The sequence below is a fragment of the Ceratotherium simum genome, chromosome 9, assembly GCF_057802395.1.
Source record: "Ceratotherium simum simum isolate JZ-2026a chromosome 9, ASM5780239v1, whole genome shotgun sequence".
Classification (NCBI taxonomy): Eukaryota; Metazoa; Chordata; class Mammalia; order Perissodactyla; family Rhinocerotidae; genus Ceratotherium; species Ceratotherium simum.
In genome coordinates, this window is record NC_141908.1 from 81,003,926 (window position 1) to 81,028,737 (window position 24,812).

The 24,812-nt window shown below is 40.7% G+C and overlaps 1 protein-coding gene across 1 annotated transcript in view; it reads left to right on the top strand.

Moving 5' to 3' along the window:
- Positions 1-24,812, top strand: part of PARD3B (par-3 family cell polarity regulator beta) — a 929,552-nt gene that overhangs the window by 761,838 nt on the left and 142,902 nt on the right. The window contains exon 20 of the mRNA XM_004426826.3: positions 21,352-21,654. Within this exon, the coding sequence (XP_004426883.2) occupies positions 21,352-21,654 (303 nt within the window). The remainder of the gene's footprint in view (positions 1-21,351; positions 21,655-24,812) is intronic.

A 24,812-nucleotide genomic window follows, 5' to 3' on the forward strand; every position in this document is an offset into this window, starting at 1 on the left:
AGAGATTAACTTTCTTAAAATCAGGAAAAAGGGGTCTTTGTCGTCCCGCACTTTGAAATTCTTATAAGTAGCCGAAAACCGTACCTTCAACCCTAGATGGATATCTAAGTGTGTTCTCTTGGACAGACACCTTCAAGCTCAGGGAACAAGTGAACCTCTGTTTTCAGGAGAAACCAAGAGGACACTGGAGCGTGTCATCTTCATGTACAGAGGGGTGCATGAGCCATCCCCCCGTAGTTTGTTGAGTGCATGTCTCTGCACCTCTTCCTCATAGCCTCCAGCCTGATCCCCGCGCGCCAGAACCTTCCTTGGAAAGTCAGTCAGCTCCTTTACCGTTCACTGAAGGGCAGAAATGTTCCGCCATCTGCTCTGGGTTCAGTAGTCCGGGGTACCACTCAGGGAGGACGGATGCTGGAGGCCGGCCTTCTCTAGGGGCCCTCAGCTGCTGTCTTGATTGAGTCCCATCTGCTTCCCGGGCATCGTCAGATCTAACAAGTGTGCTTCTTTCTGACTGGCAGCACTCGTTTGAATAAACTGTTGCTAATCTTTACCACCTTGTATTTGCTTTCTTTTCTCTTATTTACTTTTCACATTTCTCACAAGAAAGGTCAGCTTTAGCTGGCCACTTCAGTTGAAGAGTTCCAAATTTCAGTCCTAAAACCATGCAAGAAAGATTTGTGTCTTGATGAATTTTAATATTCTTGGTCATCTGGAGAACTAACGTAATCTATTTTACATCTCTGGACTTTTTCCTCGGGATACACCATCATGTTTCTGAAGTTCAATTGAAGTTATGTGGAACTTTTCCACTAAGAAGATTTGGGTGGATACATTCTGCTCTGATTCACGTTTGCCTTTTTAATTATTTTTGGCCTGAACTCTTTCAATAATTCAGCAAACATTAATTGAGCAACTAGGCACTTAGGGGAAATAGCAAGATGAGGAAAACACAACCTGCCCTTGACAAGTTCCTGATTGAGAGAGAGGAGAGGGACCAATACACCATTAATTACAGCAAAGCTACACTGTGATGGCTGCTGTAATGGGGTATAGAAATGCTGTAGGATTGCAGAGCAGGCAGCCGTGAAAGAAGCGTGTTATGGCTGAGACAACAAAACAGACCTTCTTTATCATCCAGTATTTCTAGACACTTGCAACGAAATCATTAAAATCCATTAGAAAGTACAACTTAACTGTGCAGCAAATTGAAAGAGACTTTTAAAAATTTAAATTGTTAGTCCCATCAATAATATATGATATTTTGCTGCTAACTAGAGAGGAATTTAAAACTCAGGAAAAAATTTCATTTGAAATCTAAGGGATTTTCCAAGCAATCAGGGTGCTGTCTCTTGTGGTTTCTTTCTCTAAATCTGACAGAGGAGATAGCTGAAAAGTTTAGGGCAAAAACTTCTGGGAAAAGAGCACTTAGTTGAGTCAGGCAATCACTTGGGTCATAAGATTATACGACTGAAGACCCATTCTGCAGACAAATACAACACTTCTTTAAATATTTTGACTATGAACTATAATAATTTTAGTAGCCTGGAAAGTTTTGCCAAAATATTTCTGGTGGTAGGTGGGTTACATGCTATCTATTTGTATATGGGTCTGTGTGCTGCCTCTATATAGGATAACACAGCACCATAATCAGAAAGGGTAGAGCAGATTGAACTTTTGTTACAGTTTAGAAAAACTGAAGAAACTAACTAGGGTGACAAAAGGCCATTTTCTCCCTTGTCCCTATATTGCCATGGGAACGACAGACTCAGGCTGCCTGAACAAGTGAGTCCCATATTCCACACAATTCACTTACCCTGTAAACCTTGTCAAGTTAGTCATTGTACCAAAACTTTGTTAATCTGGACTCAACTAACCAGATTCTTTTATAATCTTGTGAACATGCAACTTGTAGGGGACAAAAAGGGGCAGGGAGAAGCAGGAGACTGTAACACCCGCTCCCCAGAGCCAGGCCCAAGGCAGGTGCTCTGGAATGGGGTGAACCGGTGCGGTCAGCTGACAGCTGGGACAGGGGTACTCCGCTCTGACTCTCCAACACCTCGAGTGTCACAGGATGCATAGTGCAGCCGAGAAGGATGGTCTTCCAGGGGTGGCTGTTCCTCAGATTTCTAAAAAATATTCTGTTCAGCAAGTTCAGTTAGGGCCAGTTAAAGGATTCGTATATTTTGGAAAGATTTGCAGCAGACAGATTCAAACCGAAAGCATTTGCTCTTTGCTCTCAGTCCAGCTGAAAGTTCCATTACCCACAGCACCCCCGTCCCCTGAGCATTCCGGCCAGTCCGGGTTAGATAGCGTTTGTTAAAAGCGTCTACGTGGCCTAGGGTTCCAAGTGGAACTGTGGAGGAGCTGGAGGAACTGTGTACGTGCGTTTCAAACGCTACTGGTTTTGTGTGCGTGTGAAGATGGCTTAAGGATCTCTCCTCTGGGCTGCTTCAGCTCCTCTGTCAGACGTTGTTGTTATTATCATTGCCAACAGTTATCGTTTTGTGTGTGCCAAACACACTGTTCTAATAATTGTAGTTGCATTAAGTCATTTAGCCGTCTTTCTTTGAGGGAGGTACGATTATATTTCTCCTTTTACAGGTGACAGAGAGGTTAAATAATTGGCCCCTGGTCACAAAATTAGAAAGTGGCAGAGCTTGGTTTCAAGCCCAGGCTGTCTGGCTCCCTGCGCCATCCTGCTTCTCCATTTCTGAAACAGCGGTGTTAGCATATCCATCACCAGCTGCTGGTCTCTCAGAAAAAGGCCTCGCTTCAGTGGAACTGTCCGGGTGAGGACGCTGCCTCCCCTGAAGATCTTCAGGCGGAAATGTAAATGTAAATTTCACTCATTAAAACCATAATTAATTTATTGAAAGTGAATTGTTATTATTTCAGGGACGAATGCATATTGGAATATGCTGATTATTTTAATGAACCAAGAGCCTCTTCTGGGATATTTCCGCTGTATTATTTGCAAGCAGGTCACTGTAGATTTTCTAAGAGGCGGAATAAAAAGATTGCTGCTCATTTTCAAGTTTTGCTTTATTAAAAATGCAAAAGAAAAGGGGTGCTGTATAATGTATTTTGAGGAGATGATAAGAAGATATCTTTGTTTAGGGAAGGCCTGACATCATCCGTTTTACCTCCACAGTTTTCCTTCTGGGTAGTTGTTCCTTGTGTTGCAGATGTCAGCTTCCAGGACCAGTCTGAGTAGGCGTTGTACCCACAGTAATGTCTCCAATATCATTGTTATGTTTGACGTTTGGAGCCATTCATTCAGCTTCCTTCTCCTATGTTCCACAGTATACACGTTCTTAATCTCTTCATGACATATAGTATGAAAGCCTCCCGAATTTGGCTTACTTTTTCTCTTTATGTGCTATAAGATGTGAGGTTGGTTTCATTGCTTATATTTCTACATTGCAGAAAAAATTAACATTGACACACCATCCTAGGCTCTGAAAGAAAACAGGCCATGCCTAAGCACTTTTAAGTCCCATCATCAATTCTGTTCATTCATAATCTGTATTAATTTCCCATTGCTGCTGTAACAAATTATCACAAACTCTGTGGCTTAAAACAACACAAATTTATTCCCTTACAGTTCTGGAGGCCACAATTCTGAAATCAGTTCCATTGGGACAAAGTCAAGTTGTAGGCCAGGCTGATTCCTCCTGCAGGCTCTGGGGGAGAATCCGTTTCCTTGACTGCTCTTAGCTGCCTGCATTCCTGACTGTCGGCTCCTTCCTCCATCTCCAGAGTGCATCTCTTCAATCTCTGCTTCCATCATCCGGGGGGTCTTCCCCCTCTGCCCTGCCATCGTCGTGTCGTTGAGTACCTGCCCTGTGCCGAGCACTGTGATTGATACATCAGCAGACAAGGCCACTAAGGTCCCTGCTCTTGTGAAGCTTACATTCCAGTAAACAGATCAGTGGAAAAGTAAAATCAAGTAGTGATAGAACAATGAAGAAAATAAAATAGAATAATGTGATAGGAAGATGGGACTGGGAAGGGTGTCTAAGATGCTGAGACTAAAATCACAGTGATGAGCCAGCCACAGGCCAACCCGGGGCAGAGGTTTCAGGCAGAAAGAACAGGGGGTGCTAATCAAGCCTGAGGCAAATGAAGCCCCGTGATTGGAGTTTGATGACTGAGGCCAAGAGTGGGTAAGTCAAAGTCGTGGAGGACTTGTGTCTGGTGATACAGCCCCGTAGGTCATAGCAAGGAGACTGGATTTTATCTAAGTGTAAAAGGAAAACGTGGGAGTGTTTCAAACAGAGAAGCAGCTAAACTTCTATTTTTTGAGATCATCCGGGCTGCTACTAAAGAATGGATTCTCTCTGCAGGGAGAGATCTAGCCACACCCTTCCTCCCTTTTAAAATGTATGCTTCTTTATTGCTTTTGATGGAGGCTGAATAAAATCTAAACCTCAGGGAGTAATTGAGGGAATTGAAGGATGTTTCCCCATGTCTTAAAACTCAGACCACTGCAGTACCCTGCTAACCACAATAAAAACGCCAGTCCCTCCTTCCCAACGTTTTACAGACACTTTGGCAATTTATGGTTCCAATAAGAGGTAAACCAAGCCTCTTTTCAATGTGAAGTGATTTCCTATATTAATTATAGATAATACCTGGAGCAAAGGGTCCTAGGTGGACCAAGGACTAGGGAGTCAGTCGAGTTATGGAATGCTGTGGTCAGAACTGAGAATGAGCACTGAAAAGAATATGTCTGGCATAATGTCTCTTGGTCTTTGAGGAGGGACAAATGAAGATAGATCAGACATTAGACTCCCATGTGCAATGCCCATTGCCTATCATATCAAGTAAGAAATCCTCTCTGTAATCCTCAAGACCATGAGCATGTAGCATATGCTCCTTTAAAAAGCCTCCCTCAAAGCTGCATATATCCAGGTTGGAACCAATGGTTGTGGATGAACATTTCTCCCAACACCCACTGGAGAAGGAAGGGGTCATCCCTAGTAGTGGTCTTGTTACCTCACTGCCCGACAGCTCTTTGGCAGAATCACCATAGACAGTAGGTGCCATTAGCTTGTTGGACCTTCTTTGATGGCTGCGTGGTGGGATCATCTAAAACGGTTGTTGGCTTTTTCCACGCTCCGTCCTTAACGTGTACATGGAGGAGGGCCAGGGGACAACGATGCTGCTGGCGCCAGTTCGTCTCAGACCTGGCCCCCTGTTAAGGAGACCCTGTCCGTTTGGGAAGGAGGAGGAGACCTTGGTTTGCAGACCTGATGGACAAGCCTGTGGTTCTTCCACCTGGCACTCAGATGTCTCTTCCTGTTCTTCTAGCCTATCACAGTTCTTAGTACATAGTAAACACTCAGTAAAGGTTGGAACCAAAGAAACCAAATTGACTGGCAGGCTCCATTTTTTGGCATGTGTCTGGACTTTTGAGAATATTCTGGATGGTTTCTCTAGGACAAAGTCACATCTTAAAAAGCCAAAAATGACAGTCCTGATAAGCACTGCAGAAAATACAGTTGTTGAATAAAATATTTTTGCTGACCTGTCTACAGTATCTTGTATAGATAGGATAGGAGGGGAAAGACTGTACTTTCTGCTTCTTGTAAAACCTGCCATCATGCAGGTAACACGACTTTTCAGAATAAGAGTGCCCCTCACATGTTGGCTGGCTGCAGACATCGGGGAATAAAGCATGTGTTTATGCTTGTCTCAGGTACAGTCATGGTTACGTACCTAAAACGGTTTTCCAGGCCCTGTGGAGGTCAGTAATACTTTCGGAGCTCTTCATAAGCCCAGAGTTCTTTTAAAGACGATTCTATGTGACCCAGGGGTGCACCTTCAAGGCCTTGAGAAAGCGGGCATTTCTGGCTAAGAGAACAAAGGCGATGGAGCAGCATGTGCTGTCTGGATGCCCGTGTTCCCCTTGCTGCAGCACATTTTTATGTGCGTAAGCTTTCAGAGCAAAGATCAAAGACATGTCCAAGAGAGCACTGGCCAGGTGTGAAGTTCCAGGTGACAAAATGGAAGGAAGAGAAGAGTTTGAAGGGAAAGGAAAGGAAATGTAGCTAGTTTCCTTTTATTCTCTGCATTTTTCCTGTTTTCTCCCCAGGAAGTTTATGTAAACTTACAGTACCCCCAATCAGTCCACGTTACGGATTTATCCTCCTCCACATCAGGACGGCCACCACCATGTCAAAGGCCACTCGTTTGTTTTGGCAGACATCGCCCCTGGCAGTCCCTAGGATTGAAAAGTGCTGTATCCCTGATCATTTTAATACAGAAAACTTACTTCCCCCAGTGCTACAAACAGTGGGCACATATGAACTGGGGGAATATAAAAAATAAATAAGGCTACTTTTTGCTATATACAAATGTCAGTAACAATAAGAATAAAGAGTAAGAGAGCCAGCCCTGACGGTCTAGTGGTTAAAGTTCGTCATGCTCCACCTCAGCAGCCTGGGTTCGGTTCCCAGTGGCGGAACCACACCACTCGTCTGTCAGTAGCCATGCTGTGGTGGCAGCTCACATAGAAGAATTAGAAGGACTGACAACTAGAATATACAACTATGTACTGGGGCTTTGGGAAGGGGAGAAAAAGAAACTAAAGAGAGAGGAAGGTTGGCAACAGATGTTAGCTGAGGGCGAATCTGTCCCAGCCAAAAAACAAAAACAAAAAAAATGGGGCTTAAAAAAACAAAAAAGAAGAAAGAGTAAGAATAAAGCACATGAACAAGTCATGAACGTTATCCAACCAGCAGAGCCCTCTCGAGGGCAGATGCTTACAGCTCTTTCTTCAGTCTTAGTTTGGCCAGCAACCTGGGGGCATCTAGTATTAAGCACTCTGTCATTTGCTCCCCGCCCCCTACTTCTCTTTGGGGCTCATTTCCCAATGAAAGCCAAGGATGTTTACCAAGCATTTCTGAGAAATTTGTCCACATTATGAGAATACAAATTACAGGAACTCAGTACATTAGCAATGGAGAAAGTTTAATGGGTCTGGGAAAGGTATAAATTTAGCAAAAACGTAAATTGCGATAATAGGAGAGCCTTCACTGAATGGCACTTCTTTTAAAATGGTAGTGTTTATTAGCAGTGGGAAGGTACTAAAGAATCTCACATTTGACATTGTAAAAAAATGCAACTAATAGGTAGGAATTGAAAATGACTACCACGATTTCAGAATATGAAATATACTCAGTGTCAAATAGTATAATGGGAATTTTACTGTCGTGGGAGATTTGGTCGGTTCTGGGCCGTGTGGGATATGGAAATATTTTCTGTGGTCATCCCACCTAGGCAAAGAACCAGTTAACCACTCAGGGATCTCCAGAATTAGAATATTCTGAGACCACACCTGACTCGCACAGGCTTCCAAAACTTTATTGCCTTGACCTTCTTTAATGAGCATCAGCATGCCCTTTGCCTCATGACATTTGGCAAACCATGGGCACAAATGCGCGTACAATGTTCAGGCACAAAATCCACAAGGCATAGTATTATTTGATTCTGCAAACCATGAACGACTCAATGTGTTGTGTGTGTGCAAGGACAAAAACATGGAGAAAAGGTCTATGTAAAAGATTCGATTAACAGCATTAAAGAATTTGCATATCAGTATTGTAGAATATAAAATTTACCATACAGAAATTGATTGATTGATTACAAGAGAGGTGATAAATTCTCCCCTCAATCTAGTTCCCTTCCCACATCAGGTCTGGTTTAGGCTCACAGGAAACATGGACAGGAACAAAAGGAGGTCATTTAGAAAATGTTGCAGATGCCTAGGCTGGAAGGAGAAAATGGTGAGAAATATTAATGCAGTTAAAACAGTTTTGTTGAAAGGATGAAACATCGATCACAAAGATCGCACGTACCTCTGTCTTGGCTGGTCAGAATAATAATAATAATGAGCTGTAACTGCCCTCGCTCAGGTAGCCTTGCGGCTTTGAAAGGGCGTCATGAGGAAAAGCAGAAGAAGGTGGGCCTGTTCGTGGAACAAAGGATAATTGTAGCGACCTAATTGCAGCTTCTGTGATAAAAGCTGAAATGATAGCAGGACAAATTATCTCCCTGTCAGAAAAGAAAGCTGTGCAGCAGGTTGTTAGGAATCTCTTTTAATTATCCCACTTCTTTTACCTGTAGCTCTCCCCTGGAAAACCCTTTCTGACCTCGCCTGCTGTCCCCACTCTGGGTAGCAAGCCTCCTCTTCTGCTCTCTGTTCACCTCTGTCTCTGTTGTTTGGCTCACACAGCAGCAACAAAGAGGCGTTGATGCCTCCATCTTCCGTCAATCAGAACTATCATGTTGACACATTCTGCATGAGAGGAATCAAGTAATATGCAACAGTAACAACGTTTGATAAAGCTCTTGAGGGTAGAGTATAAAGTATGAAATACTAATCAATAATTTTTAAGCAGAATCGTAGAAGGTGAATGACAAACTCAGAAAAAATATATGCACCTTATATCACAGATAAAGTGCTAATATCGCCACTACACAGAGGTCCTTGAAAAATTGAGGGGGAAAATGACAATCTGATAGAAGAATCAGTGAAAGGTATGCACAGCTGACAGAAGAGGAAATGAAAATGGCCCTTAAACATATGAAAAGATACTCAGCATCATGTAATAAGAGACAGGCTAATTAAAACTTCACTGAAATACCACTTCTCACCTATGTGTATCAAATAGTCACATACCCTGTTGGTGAGACTGAGAAATAGGCCTCCCCCTACATTGCAGGGGGTAACGCAAAACAGAACAATCACGGAAGGAAATGTGTCGTCATCTAGGAAAATTACATGTGCGTTTCTCTTTGACCCAGCAATCCAATTTCTATGAATTCATCCTAAAGCCACAGTGGCAAAAATATGGCCTGACTTTTGCACAAGATTTGTCATTATGGCATTACTTGTAATAGTAAAATATTAGAACTACCCTAATGTCCATGAATACATGACTCATTAAATTAACAAGAACATGTCCACAGAGAAGACTACTATGAAACTTTTTTAAAAATTAGAGGGGCCGGCCCGGTGGTGCAGTGGTTAAGTGCACACGCTCTGCTTTGCAGCCCAGGGTTCACAGGTTCAGATCCTGGCCGTGCACCGGCGCAACACTTAACCATGCTGTGGCGGCGTCTCATATAAAGTAGAGGAAGACGGGCACAGATGTTAGCCCAGAGCCAATCTTCCTCAGCAAAAAGAGGAGGATTGGCAACAGATGTTAGCTCAGGGCTGATCTTCCTCACCAAAAAAAAAAAAAAAAAAAAATTAAAAAGGTATCTGCTCACTAATACAGACTTTTCTTCTAGATATTGCTATGTGAAAAAGCAAAGTATAGGAAAATGTGTACAGTATGCTTTTTGTGTGGGAAAGAAGAAATATAAATATATAACCATATTTACTTTAATCTGAAAAAATAAACAGCTATAATTATATTGCTTAGGATGAAGACTGATGAAAGCTATATAACTATATGTTGGTATACAGTTGAATTTGGAAATATAAATGTTTCATATAATTAACAAATGAAATTAAGTCAAAAGAAAAAAAGCCAGTCCCTAAAAACTGAAAACAAACCAAAACAAATAACCCAAATGTAAAACAAATTGATTGCATAGCCACTCAGGAAAAAGTATTACTTCAAGTGATGTTAGAACGCAGCATTTTGACTCGGCATATCTTCATAGTGCGATATATTTCAACAAAAGATAGAGCTATGAAGCCATCTTAAACTGCATGTAACAGTCTGTTAGTAATATGGGTATTATTATTTTAAAACTACATGTATTTAAAATCATACATACAATAATACAAATAAATAATTATGTCAGTAGTATTAAGAATTAAGATTTTGGGGCCGGCCCCGTGGCTTAGCAGTTAAGTATGCGCCCTCCGCTACCGGCGGCCCGGGTTCGGATCCCGGGTGCGCACCGACACACCACTTCTCCGGCCATGCTGAGGCCGCGTCCCACATACAGCACCTAGAAGGATGTGCAACTATGACATACAACTACCTACTGGGGCTTTGGGGGGAAAAAGGGGAAAAAAAGGAGGAAGATGGGCAATAGATGTTAGCTCAGGGCTGATCTTCCTCACACAAAAAAAAAAAGAATCAAGATTTTCATTTAAAGAAAAGAGAAACAAATATAAAATTTTAAGAAGTTAAGTAAAAATTCTGTAATGTTGAATTTGAAATATCAGTATGAACCTGTGATTTTTTTCAAAAATACGTATTTCCTAGCTCCATCCACAGAAAAGCTGTAGAAGCAATAGTAACCCAAGGGCAGTGAGCACTCTGAGAGCCCAGATGGTGTGCTCTAGGTATCATTCCCCATTAAAAAGAGAGTTCCCTGGAGAAATGGCTGCTTCCAAGATAGAGACATGACATGACATATTCAGCATGAACCTGGGGCAGCTTTGTCAGAAAGCAAGGAAGCTGTCAGAGACAACTGGGTCCAGTCAAAAGGATAAAGGAGGGGCCGGCCCGGTGGCGCAAGCAGTTAAGTGCGCACACTCCGCTGTGGTGGCCCGGGGTTCGCCGGTTCGGATCCCGGGCGCGCATTGATGCACTACTTGGCAAGCCATGCTGAGGCAGCGTCCCATATAAAGTGGAGGAAGATGGGCACGGATGTTAGCCCAGGGCCAGTCTTCCTCAGCAAAAAAAGAGGAGGATTGGCAGATGTTAGCACAGGGCTTATCTCCTCACAAAAAAAAAAAAAAAAAGGATAAAGGAGCCAACCTAGAGCAGTCCCTGTGGACTAAATATGGGGCAGTGTGCAACAAAAAGAGTAAGGAATGCAATGATTGAAAGCTCTAAATATGTATTTTTTTAAAACATCAGTTTATAATGATATTCACAACCTCTCATCTCCTCCAGAAAGGTATCTCACAACTCGTTGGTCAACATGAAGTATCTAGGGCACTAACTCCTTACTCTGAAAATCAGCATTTAAAATGGAATAATTAAGCATTTATTCTGCCTTCCCTGTGCTGAGTGTAATTCAGGGTAATCAAGAGACCCAAAATTTTGAGGGAAAGTTTTTCTTTACAGAAGAATTTCAACTTCTGAATGTAAAAGGAATAATGACTTTCAAAAATTGCAAAATACTTAATCTCTCTGAACATCAGTCTCCTCGTCTGTGAAGCTGAGACTGTGTACCTCGTGAGAATTAAGTTGTGTGGTGATGGAAAATACATCACAACTATTGTTGTTAGTGTCTATTGGATCATTGTCAATAGACATTGGATCTATTGTCATCTAGCCTGTTGGATAGATGAAACACTAGATCGGATGGACTCGTGTGTGCAGTACACCTCCCTCATTTGGAGTGTTTGGAGAGCAGTCTTAATTACAGAAATTTTTTTAAGCCAGTTTTATTTTTAGGTCATGGGTTCAACCCCTTCTTACCGTCTCCACTGCTACACCTTCATCCCAGCCACCACCATCTCCCGCCTGGATGGTTGTTGTAGCCCCTAACTGGTCTCCATGTCTCTTTCCTCACCCAGCATCCCCACCACCCTGTCAGTGTAGCAGGCAAAGAGATTCCCTTCACATGGAAGTCAAATCATATGGCTTCATTGCCTGAAACGTCCCACTGGCTTCCTACCTCACTGAGAGTAAAAGCTAGAATCTTTACTGGACCTGAAGGCCCTTCATGACCTAGGCCCCCATTTCCTCTCTGGCCTTGGGATTCCTCCCTCCCTCCCCCTGGCCTCCTTGCTGTTTTGTGCACTTGCCTGCCTCAGGGCCTTTGTACCTGCTATCCCCTCTGCCTGAAATACTCTTCCCCAGTTATCTGTACAGTTTCACCCTCCTCTTCTTTAATTTAATATTCTCAGCAGTGCCTTTCCTTACCGCATAGTTAAAAGTTAACCCTCCCCCCACAACACTCCCACCCTCTTTCCCTGTTGTATTTTCCTCTATAGCACTTACTACCACCTAACGTTATTCTTCATTTTACTCAGTTACTTTGTGTCTGTTTCTGCCTCCCTTGACTAGAATATAAATTCCACAAAGACAAGGATTTGTATGCTCTGCTGAATCCCCAGCCTCAGGAACAAAACCTAAACCACATAGGTGCTCAATAAATACTCATTGAATGATGAATGCAGAAACTTGTAACAGACTGGAAACAAGTTGTCTAGTCTTCAGAGGGTGTGTTTGTGGATCAATAAGAATGATATTTATTTATCAAAATCAATACCTGGCTTATAAATTGGTACTTTGGAAGTGTTTAAATTGCTTGAAAAGGAGTATATTTCCTTAAGCAATTTAAATATTTTCCAAGCAATCACACTCATTCTGTTAATTTGTTATGATAATAATTATTTTTAGGTAATATATTCAAAAGGGAAAGAATTATATATAAGTAAATTTAGAATTAATGACTCCAAATTTGTTAGATTTTATTACATGGATTTTAAAAGGTATAAATAGCATAATTGACATTTTTTGCTTTTATTTTCATTTTCTGTTTTAACTTTTTTACTTGAAGTATAATTTACATACAGTGAAATATCCAGGTCTTCAGTAAACAGAGTCTTGTCTATTCTATTTTGATGAATGCATATCAAGGTACAGGAGATTCTATCAGCCCAGAATTTTCCTCATGCCCTTTCCCCTCCTGTGTGCCCCCACTCCATGAAAAGCTGATCTGATTTCTATCACCATAGGATTGTTTTGCCCAAGCAGGAATTTCTTATAATTGCAATCGTGTAGTAAGTTTTGTGTCTGTGTCCAGATTCGTTCACAAAGCAGGATAATTTTGAGATTCATCCCTGTTGTTGAGTATTCCAGTAGTTCATTGTTTGTTACTGCTGATTTATATTCTGTTGTATGCATATTTCATTGTTTGGTTATCCATTCTCCTACTGATGGACATCTGAGTTATTTCCATTTCTTGCCATGATGAATAAAGCTGCTACCAAACATTCTTCAAGGAGGTTTGTGGACATACGTTGTTGTTTCTCTTGTGTAAGTACCTGAGAGATGAATTTTTGGGTCATAGCTTCAGCGTAGGTCTAGTTTTATAAGGAACTCCTAGACCTTTTCCCAAAGGGATCATGCCATTTTTATACTTCCAGCAATGTTGTATGAAAGTTCTGAACGCTCCACACGCTTTCCAACATTTGGTGTAGTCACTTTTTTCCATTTTGGTCAGGGTTTCTCAGTGTGGTTTTAATTAGCATTTCCCTGATGACTTACAATGTTGAGCACATTTTCATTTGCTTATTGGACATTTCTGGATCTTCTTTTGTAAAATATCTGGTTAAGTCTTTTGCCCAGTCCTAATCGGGTCATTTTTCTTTTTATTATTGAGTTGTAGCATTGTCTAATATTTTTTATACAAATCCTTTGGTAGATATATATGTTGCAAGTATTTTCTCTCATTTGCCTATCATTTTTCTGGTGCTTTTTAATGAGAAGGTTTTAATTTTGATGAAGTCCAATTTACCAGTTTTTTCTTTTGTGGTTCATGCTTTCTGTGTCCTCTCTAAGAAATATGTGCCTACCCCAAGATTGTGAGGATAGTCTCCTTTATTTTATTCTGGGAGCTTCATTGTTGCAGCTTTATGCTCAGGCCTGTCTTCCATCTTGAATTGATTTTTGGTATAAAGTAGGGACAGAGGTTCTGTTTCCCTTATGGATTTTCCAGCACGGCTTGTTGAAGAGATTTTCCCTTCTTAATTGAATTGTTCTGGCACGTTTGCTGTAAATTGCGTCACGGACGATGTGTGGGTGTGTTACTGGACTCTCTTCTGTTCCGTTCATCCGTTTCTCTCACTTTGGCTTGATTACTGAAGCTTTATAGTAAGTCTTAAAGTCAGTAGTGTGTCTTCCAACTTTATTCTTACTTTTCAAAATTATTTTGGCTATTCTTTGCCCTTTAACTTTGCAAATTAATTTACAATCACATTGTTAATTTTTGGAGAATAAACCTAGTAGGAGTTTAATTGGGATGACATTGAATCTATAGAACAATTTGGATGAAGTGACATCTTAACAATATTGACTTTTCTCATCCATGAACAAGGTATAACTCTCCATTCATTTAGATCGTCTTTAATTTCTCTCAAATATTTTATTGTTTTCAGTGTAGAGAATTTGCATGTCTTTTGTTAAATTTATCCTTAAGTTTGTAATGTTCTTTAATCCTATTTGCTTGATTTTATTGTCTAATTGTTCACTACTAGTATGTAGAAATACAATTGACTTTTTTATATTCGACTTGTATCCTACAACATTAACAATAAAAACTATAATTCAAGAAAACTTCCCTGATGGAAAAAATATACTTACAAGTACATATTGAAAGAGTTATCAACCCAGAATGACTTTTCTAGTAAAATTATTGGACTTTAAATAAAATAATTTGACTAGATAAGCAAAAAGAGCAAATTTCTTATAAGTAATTAATAAGACAAATAAAATTAGGTTATCGTCCAACTTTTTTTTTTTTTTTTGTGAGGAAGATCAGCCCTGTGCTAACATCTGCCAATCCTCCTCTTTTTTTGCTGAGGAAGACTGGCCCCGGCTAACATCCGTGCCCATCTTCCTCCACTTTATATGGGACACCGCCACAGCATGGCTTGCCAAGCGGTGTGTCGATGTGCGCCCGGGATCCGAACTGGCGAACCTCGGGCTGCCACAGTGGAGCGCGAGCACTTAACCACTTGAGCCACTGGGCCGGCCTCTCGTCCAATTTTTTAACAGCAATACTTTGTCATAAGAAAATGGGGTTGCATATTTAAAATACTCAAGGGTAAAAGGTGAGCGAATAATTTTGTATCTAGCAAAACTGGCTTTCAGATATGAAGGACATACTGTTATCAACTTGAGAAACCCTGTCCCAGGAGTTATTCCTGAGGAATCTGGTAGATGACTGCATACTCATTGATATTAGCACTGTCGGTCTTTATTAAATATATATTTATTTTTCTATATTTAGTACATAGTTACTTGTAGAGCTAAGATTAAATGAGATTAAATGAACAGAAGAGAGGGATGGGTTGTAGCTACTGCGTGCTTTAATGATGTAGGCATAGTACAACTACAAAAACAGGGGGATGAGGGGAAGAGCATTGAAAAGAAATGTTTAACTCTTTTTAATAATCATTTTGGTGGTGGTAGTATTGGTGGTGTTATCTTGAAACTATTATATGTGTAATATAGAGTAAAGCAAGTTGTAATCGTGGATATTTACTTCGAGCACCCCCTGTGTCTTGAGAAGCAGGATTCTTAAGGTGGAAGAAAGGAGCTACATATGTTCTATAGACGTGGTTGTGATGAAGAGGAACACAAAGGTCTGTTTCTTGACCTTGGTGATAGTTGCAAACGTGTCTGCTTTATAACTGTTCTTTAATCCATAGGTTTGTTTTGTATGAATTTCTGTATCTTTGTTTCATTTTATAATAAAGATTAAAGAGACAAATGAAAAAGGTGTAATAGGCTTTTCCTCACCAAAATTTTAAATGTTAGGCAAATTTGTGTTACATAAACCTTATAGAAATTTGCTGATAACTTTTACTACATGTGTTCCTTTTATGGGGGAGCTGTAGGTGGATAACTCAAACCTCTGTCCCACCACATCAGACTCACACCAGCATTCGGTAAATCATGCATTCCGTGCTCATTGCTGTGTTCCTCCCTCTGACTGGAGTGCCTCACCCCATTTCCACATCTCTTCTCTCCTCCTGGAACAAGGTTGACCAGTTCCTTCAAAGCCCTGTTCATGTGGCCCTGCCTTCACAATTCTTCCTCAAAACCCCTAAGCTGAACTGACTCTTCACCTTTGTACACACAGATCTTTGTTTTCCCATTGAATTGTGCCTACTTGTTTATATCTCCCTGATAGTAAGTCAGAGACTGAGAATTGCCCCCTTTTTATTTCTAGTATGCAACGTAATATCAGTAAGTATGAATGAATGTCAGTCAGTCAGCCAAAATTGCAGAAGGAAAACTCACATGACATTCAGGAGCTTGTAGTCTAGTTCTGGAAGCAGAGTGTCTAGAAATGAATCAAATGAAGGTGTTTATTTTGTTTTGTTTTTTTGCAAAGTATATAAAAATATATGACAATTACAGATTAATAGAGAATTTTCTGGATATGTTGGTTGAAGAGGAGGAGAGTTATTGAGATCAATGTGGGGCTGTAAATGAGCTTAAAAATGAGTTTAAATGAGTAAAGTTTAGTCTTTATTCTAGAGAAAACTAAAGTCAAATAATTGATTAATGGAGAATGTACTCTAGGCAAACACCATTGACCTGGAAGGGACCAAACAAATGTTCAATGAACGGAAATTTGAAGAAAACAGTCATAACTGAGTTGATAAAGGAGTCTGAGAAGTCAGGTCTGGTAGGTTTGGAGGACAAGGATGCCTGCTGGTACCTGTTGAATGTTTTGGGGTTTTGTTTTTTAAAGTTTTGATTCACTACAACAGTCAGCATATAGTTGTAAGGGACTTCTTTATATTTTTTAAATCTTTAAAATTATCCTAAAAATATATGACATAAAAATGCAGATAGTATACCTCCAATTCCACTCTCCAGAGGCAGTCACTATTATGAACTTTTGTGTATCTTTCCAGACATTTTCTATGCATGTGCAAGTACACATACATACATGACACAGGTGTTTATATGTATCCAGACCCATGTGTCTATCTACTTCCTTTAGTGTAGGAATAGTATGACCCTATTTTTTAAGCTGCCCAGTATTTCTTTTGTCATCTCCTATTAGTGCACATTAATGCTGTTCCCCATTTTTCACTATTTTGATAGCACATAGCGTGTTTTCCTTTTTCATTATATCTGGGATCCTTTAGTTATAATAAAGAAATTTGTTCCGTTTTCATTTATTGTCAGAAAAGATAAATCTGGTCATCTGATGTTATGTTACTTTCTTTTTACTGCTTTCTTCGTTTTCTATTTTTTATGTGGGGGTTTTGTTCTATGCATTTCTCTTCTCCTGATAACTGGTTGTTGTAGTAGTTTTTTGTAATTATATTTAATATACTAACCCTCTGTTCTTGATTTATCAACTTTAAACAGTAACCTACTGATGCCTGCTTTAAAGGTGAGGAAGTGAACACAGTTGCATAGTAATGCTTTCTCCTAACTCACCTCCTTACTGGCGTCTGATTTTCATTAGTGATATTATTTTTCTATTGTCCGAGTTTAGGACATTTGTTTTTTTCTCTGTAGTTATGTTGCTACAGTCATTTAGCCGTAGTTTTATCTTTCTATGAATGTGCTGCTCACCTCCACACCTGTCACTCCACTGCTTTACCAGCTTGAATTCCTCGTTTTCATTCAGCCTCAGTTGGCTGCTGTCATTGTTAAGTAGTTTTTCAAGATGGGTCAACAAGTGTTATATTCCCTTGAGTTTTTAAATTTTGAGAATGTTTTTCTTTTGTCTTTATGCATGTTTGAGGCTAGCTGGAATTTGCCTGAATGTTTAGATGACTTAATTTTTCTCCTTCTTGAAACAATACTTATGCTTACTACGTGCAGTAAGCCCTAATATTTTCTCTTTTATTGTATTTAATTTTTAAAATGCTTGTTATGACCCATTAATGTCATGTTCTACAATGTTTAAAAGAAATCTGTGCTAAAATTTAGTGTTAGCTGACACGGGCGTAGAGGTCTAGAGCCACCAGCAGCTTCAATTCCATACACTTTCTCAAGATATCTTTTTGCCAAATCTGTTGGGTGCACTGCCCTGAGGGCTTGTTTTCTACGGTCTTCCATTTTGAGAGAGCAGATCACCCTAAGAACACCCTAACAGCCTACTTAGTGAAGTCTCTGAGATCTTGGTTTCATTTTGACGAGTTTGTGTGTTTCTCTCTGCTCTGCTGATTCTGCCTGTCAGCTCCAGAGCAGGTTGGAGCTTCCTCTCTTCTCCCCATTGACCTCCGTGAAGTTTCTTCAGGGGAGAAGGAAATATATCTCTCAGAGGAAACATCTCTCTTCTGACCCTACTTCTCCTCCATTCTGAAGTTGGAACCTACAGAGATTGACCCCACAATTCCAGGGTCTGGGTCTTCAGACCCTCTTTTCCTAAATGCAAGTTTGTAGTCTGTAGTCCTCTGGACTCTCGCTCTTACTTTCAGTGAAATGTACACCTGCTGGACACGTGGTGCATATCACCTCTTGGTGTTCCACCCTCTTTGGGTTCAGTCCAAATTTCACTGCATGTTATAACATCATGGCCATTTTCTAATTCCATTGTAGATGGAATTTTCTTCTCAATTTCTCAATTGTTTGTTCATTTAGCATCTCATGGAGGGAAGTAAATTAACCACACTCTTACTCCATCATTTATTACAATCTCCTGTTAGAGGTCCTTGATCTGACAGAGATATGATGGAAATGCTCTTTGAGGAAGATGATTCAAGCAGGCTTTTAAGGTATAGATTAAAGTGGTATGTGGTGACATACCGAAAATCTTAGACTAATCTGGGCCAGCACAGTCCAATAGAACTCTCTGCAGTTCTGGAATTCATCTATATCTGCAGTGTCCAATATAGTAGTCACAAGCCACATGTGGCTACTGAGCACTTGAAATGTGATTTGTGAAACTGAGAAGCTGAATCTTAAATTTTATTTAATTGACAATAATTCTAATTTAAATTTATATAGCATCATATGGCTAATGGCCACCATATTGGACAGTGCAGATCTGGACAATATAAACTTTGAACACTAGACTGTGGCTAAAGAGATGGAAATAAAAGAGGATATCCAAGAGGTGTAATAGAAAAAAGAAACAATGTTTCCATAGAGGGAGAGAGAGGGGAGAGAGAGAGAAGAGATATAAACAATTCAAAGGCAGTGTGCTGGGGAGAATGGGGAAGCTGGTGGTACCATCAAATAAAAAGGGTATATTATCAAGGGCTATTGTGAAAAATAGATTTAACAGGTTGAGTTTCCAGTAGTAAGGAGACCTCCAGGTGGGAATGACTATAAACAATTAGAATTCTCACAATGAATTGGGGCAGAGGGAGTTCGGAGCTACCAAAAGAATCTATCTCCTTGACATTTCTCTCTTGAGAGAGTCTCTTCTGCCTCCATACACCCCTTTTCTGATATTGCCTTGTCCTCCCCACACAAGAGACCCTGATATGTGGCATAATAATGATGATTCAGAGAAATTACTATTTCACCAACTGAGTGATTAATATGAAGTTAGTTACTGAAATGCCCAGCGGTGCAGAGAGGATCAGGGAGAAATTTGGTTTTGTTTTAGGAAGGAAAAATGCAAGATAAAATACTGCTTTGCATACACAGAGTACTTTTCTTCCAAGAATCTTTACATACTCAGCAAGCTTAATTAATGAGAAAACCTCTGAGAAAGAGAAATGATGAAATAAGGAACACAGATACTAGTGTTCTATTTCTGTGATTTTTAAAAATCAAGCGTAGTGTTTTCCTCTGTCATTAATGCACACATGTAGCCCCACGTGGCAGGCATGAGATGTTCGTCTTTCTGCTGAATGATTTCTCTTGAAGGCATCCCACTTAGGAGGGATACTAACCACACAGAATCTCACTCCCTCACTTTATTGATGTCCTGTGCTCTATTTGCAATGGAAATCCATCACTCTTGTCATAGCGCAGCAAGCATTCTCTGATAATCCAGCCTGCACTGTCCCTGGAAAGATTGTTTTGTTGCAGAATGGAGCAGGTTATCTTCTTTATCAAAAATTATTCAAAACAAACATCCATGAATCTAGGACTAACATGCATTGAAAAGAGACAGGCAGGGCCTCCTAAGGGGTACCCTCCTGTGTAATCATCCTTTCATCTTCATTCAAAATCCCTTGGAGAGTCAAGCTGCCGTTTGCAAAAATATAAATTCTTCTAATTACTGATGTGTAGAGTACATGACTTGACCTAGTCAAAGAGATAAGCAATAATGTATCCTGGCATTTATTTTCATCTGTTGTGACTTGAGGATAGATGCTAACTAAGTTTTTGTCCTATACCTTCTTCTTGGTCTTTTTTTTTCCTTCCCTTTTTCTTTTCTCCCTTTCTCTACTCAAAAAAAAAACCCGTTCTGCCAAAAGAGAAAACACTTCGAAAACTCATGGCTGTTAAAGATTTTTACGAAGACTTTAATGTTCTGTAGAATAAAACTAGCTGCCATGTGCAAAAACAGCTGTTTTGTTTGAAGAGGAGAAGAAACTGGGAGAGCTCTCTTCTTGTTTTTCACTCATCCAGGCCTTCCCTCTCTGTCTGCAGTCATATGTAGATCTTTCCTCCTCCCTCTCCTGTTCTCTGGTGCAGGCCTGCAGGCATGTTGTCCTTTCCTGAGAGGCTCTCTTGAGCCCGAGCTGGCGGTGTCTTACTCCTCTCATCCTTACTCCCGTGATGTGGGGTCACACTCTTTCCTCTTTCGCTCAGAACACCTCCTGGCACCATCACATCACCCTTGTCCAATAAGATGCCACATGGACCTTTCCCTTCTAACACACAGCTTGGAATTTAGGAGAGCTGATCCAACACTTTCCAGATTAGATGTCAAATTCTCAAACTTCAGATGGATTTGGAATCCACCTAAGTATATTTTGCCTCTCTCATTCCCAGTAGTCTGCACAGGACACTGATTAGCAGCAGCGTTTTGTAATATCACTCAAGGCTTTAGTGCTATGAAGTTCTGCCAGTAATGGTGTTTAATTTACTTATATGTGCCCATCCATCTCTGTCAGGAGCCTATTAATTTCTCCACGATTTTGCTCTGTCCCCAGCCCCTGTATGATGAGACATAGTGATCCCCATTTGTGTAACCAAAAAACGTAGAATCTCTTATAAATTACCTCTGATCCCACTGCTTTTAGTGACCAGAAAGCCTCTGTATTTCTTTTTCATATTTAAATCAATTTTTGCAAGCTCTTTTCTTTTGAAGAGTACAATGGAACTTCTAGGGCACCAAATAGTGAAATCATAGACGAAGTGTAAGATTCCGATGGGCTCTTTAACATGCAGCCCCTTCCCAGGGAATACTCTGTAATATTACACCAAAGATGTGCTCTTCCCACAAGCACATCCCAGTTGTAGGGAGACGATGTTAATGAGAATCAGCCTCTGACTCTGCCATCAGCCCAGTCATCAGTGGGCAAGATGTTAAAATACCTATAACATTGCTATAAAAGTAACGACCCTGTAACAAATAAAGGTCAGAGCTATAAAATTAATCCCATGGAATATGCTGTTGGCATTTCTACATGGTGTGATCTTGAGTAAACAGGAAAGTGACAGCTAAGTGACTGACTAGGAAGAGTTGACATAGATTCAGGAGAGTATGTCATTGTATGAGCATATAAACTCACGTCTCTGCTATCTGTTCTACATTTTTCAGGATTGGAGCAAAACATCAGGAATTAAGAGAAAAGCAGGCAAGAGGTCTTGTTGATTATGCTACTGGTGCGATTGGATCACTGCATGATATGGACGATGATGAAATGGACCCCAATTACGCCAGGGTGAACCACTTCCGGGAACCATGTGCATCAGCAACGGTCTATAGGTCTCCATCTCCCCCACGGACTGGACCACTGGCTTACCCTCGGGATGGCCGTCCACTGTCTCCAGAGAGAGACCACTTAGAGGGTCTCTATGCCAAAGTCAACAAGCCTTACCATCCACCCATGCCAGCTGACAGGTAATACAAATTATTGAAAGATGAATGTAGTTTTAATTCAGTAAGTTTCAAATCATCTCTACTGCTGACATAGATAAAAATATATCCTTCAATCTATTAAGGCTGAAATGACATAGTACCCTTGACAAGTGCTATGCTTTGACCTAACCGTAAGGTATCAGCCATCAAAAATGAAACAATAGCCAGTTATAAGGTGGCATGAATGAATCGCAGTAGTTGAGTTCATGGTGCAACAGGGAGCAATTTTTGAAGGAATATTGTGACAGAGAACTAGTGAGGAAAACTTTGAAGGAATACTGTCCTTTCTCCTAAGAGCCGTACGGTGAAAGAAGTATTCAAAAAGATGGCATGACACTTGAAGGTGAGGAGTCAGAGAAGAGAATGATGACTTCTAAGGCGGTGTAATTGAGGTGGAGTTGTAGATAGCGGCAGAGGCACAGAGGACTTTGAAAAGTAAGACTTGGATTTTATACTCAAGGAAAATGTGATCCTGTGTAGATATTCATGGATGATCAGAGGTTGAAAAGGAGATAATCTTGGCAATCGGAGTTTGATGAAGTAGAGAAAGATAAGAGGTGACAAGGCCAAGGATCTTTAGGCTTAGCAGCTAAGGAGAGAGATAATAGGACCATCTGTCAGTACAATTGAAGTACCTAGGGAACAAGGTGATTCCAACCCCACCTCCTGCCAAAAGTAAAATGCCTCATCTCTTGAAAGGCTGATAGAAGAGAGTTTTAGTCAATATACATTGTTAGGTGACCCTTGGAATTATGCATGCAAGGAATGAGTTGACCTTGGTTTAATCTGGCTGTAGCTTGAAGTCTGGAGGGAGTAGGGGAGGGGGCAGTGGTGGCAGGCACAGAGACCTCTGATTCTAGGTGAAAAAAGACTTGTTTTCCAGATTTCCTTTGGTCCTGACAACCAGCCCGTCTGTGTTAGTACCCAGCCTCTGTGTGAGGGCATGATATATTGCACGTGTTTACCGTTCACATTTCCCCAGCTGGGTGATATTATGCACTTTCAATTAGCTCGGGGAGAGGAAGGGAAATCATGGCATTTTTATGCAGACTGTAAAGTGTAGCTTCACAAGACTGATTACCTTTCAGAGCCTTTCCAATAACCAAGTGGGAAGGAAGGAGCAATTTTTAATCCTTACTGTCAGGCTTCCAGGTGGATAGTATTAAAGAAAGATGGTCAAGTTTTTCTTTGGGATAAAATGAAAATATAAATTCCTGTGACTGTGTGAGACAGCCATAATAACTAAACTGTTAATTCAAACTACCAGTTAGGAGTTGGCCTTTTTCTTCCAAGCCTTCATATAGGGTTGAACTTGTATCATGTAAATGATAATACCAGGCATGAGTCTCTTCTGGCCCAGACCGCAGCCAGTCTTACTTTCCCTAAACCAGGCAGGTCTTCATGGCAGTCCCCTTTGCGTGTGCCCACTGCTAGAATCCCAGGACAGAGGGACTGTTTCTAGGAACCTCCAAAACCAGTATTTCCCAATACTAATTCCATGGAAATAAAGACAAGGCTTTCTATAAAAAAAAAGTTCATTAAACAAATACATGTGGAGACTTCTGAGTGAAGCCACAGTGCCCAGGTGTTCTCACTGCAGTCTTCTTATCCCCCATGAGCTAATAGGCATCGTGAGTGTTGAAGAGGAGCAGGCAACAATCACACGATCACTCCCCAAAGTTTTGTCACCTAGCGCTTGTTTTTTTTCCCAGATCTTGTGGTTATTCTTTGAAACACTAGGAAACTCTAACCTAAGCTAATTTTCATCCATGTAGATTTGACCAGGAGGGAAATTTCTTAGGATTATGTTGACTGGAGCCACTGTAGAATGATATCAGGGAAAAATATGTTATTTACTGCCCAGCCGGACGTGTGCAGAAGCAGTAGTCTTTCCTGTGGCTCTGGCCCCATTGTATTAATAAATGATCTAAGGCTCTTTCAGTGGAGTTGTAGATAGTTGTCATATTTTTGGAAAACAGATCCAAGTATTACTCTTTATCCTCAGAATTATCTTTATTCTGCTCTTCTCTTTAATTATATGTAGAGACTGTTCTGCTCCTTGTTCTTTAAGTCTTAAAGCAAGCAGTTTTTGTCTTGGCACATAATAAGCGTTCAATAACATTGCTATTGTCACCGTCGTTGTTATTGTTATTACTGTCCTTTATCAATGAAACTCTGAGCTTTCCTGACATGCCCAGGACCAGGTGAGTCTAAGAAGAGAGCTGCTGTGGAGTGTCCCTGGCAGGGTCCATGAGCAGGACTATGAGTTCTAAACCTACCATACGGACAGTTAGAGGCCCGTCATTCAGTTCATCATCTGTTCGGTCTTTCACTCATTCAGTAGGTATTTATTTGGCACCTACTGTGTTCTAGCTACTATAGTAAGCTCTAGGGAGGACAAAAAGATGACCAAGCTGTGGTCTCAGTCCAGAGGAAGCTGTGCTCTAGTTAGAAGGGGATCAACACGTATGGAAATACATCATTGCAATATAATGTCAACAGAACAAAAAGAAGCTTTTATTTTCCAACTCTGCTGGTCAGGAAAGGTCTCCAAAAGAAAGCGATATTTGAACTGGCTCTGGGAGGATTAGTAAGAATTGACCACATCCAGTAGAAAAATTGTTTTCCTGACAGAATAATTAGCGTGAACAGTCACACGTCGCTTAACAACAGGGACACGTTCTGAGAAATGTGTCATTATCCAATGTCGTCATTGTGCGAACATCATAGAGTGCACTTACACAATCCTAGATGGTACAGCCTACTACACACCTAGGCTATGTGGCGCTAACCTTATGGGACCACCATCGTATCTGCTGTTCATTGTTGACCAAAACGTCATTATGTGGTACGTGACTGTACAAGGGTGAAGTGGTCTGAAGGGGCATGGCATTAGGGAAGCTGAGAAGCGCACAGAACACGGAGTGTGGATGGGAAAGAAAGTGATAGGAAATGAGGCTGGAAAGCAGATTAGAGCCAGATTGTGAATGACTAGGTTCCATCTATGTTCACAGGTACTGACTGGTAGTAGCTGTCTGGAAATCCGTGTTAAGAAGAGTTCTGAAGTTATGCTTGAATAGTGGGCTCCAGAAGGATGAGTGGTAGCGTGTGAGCAGTGGGTGTTTGTGCATTTGCTAATC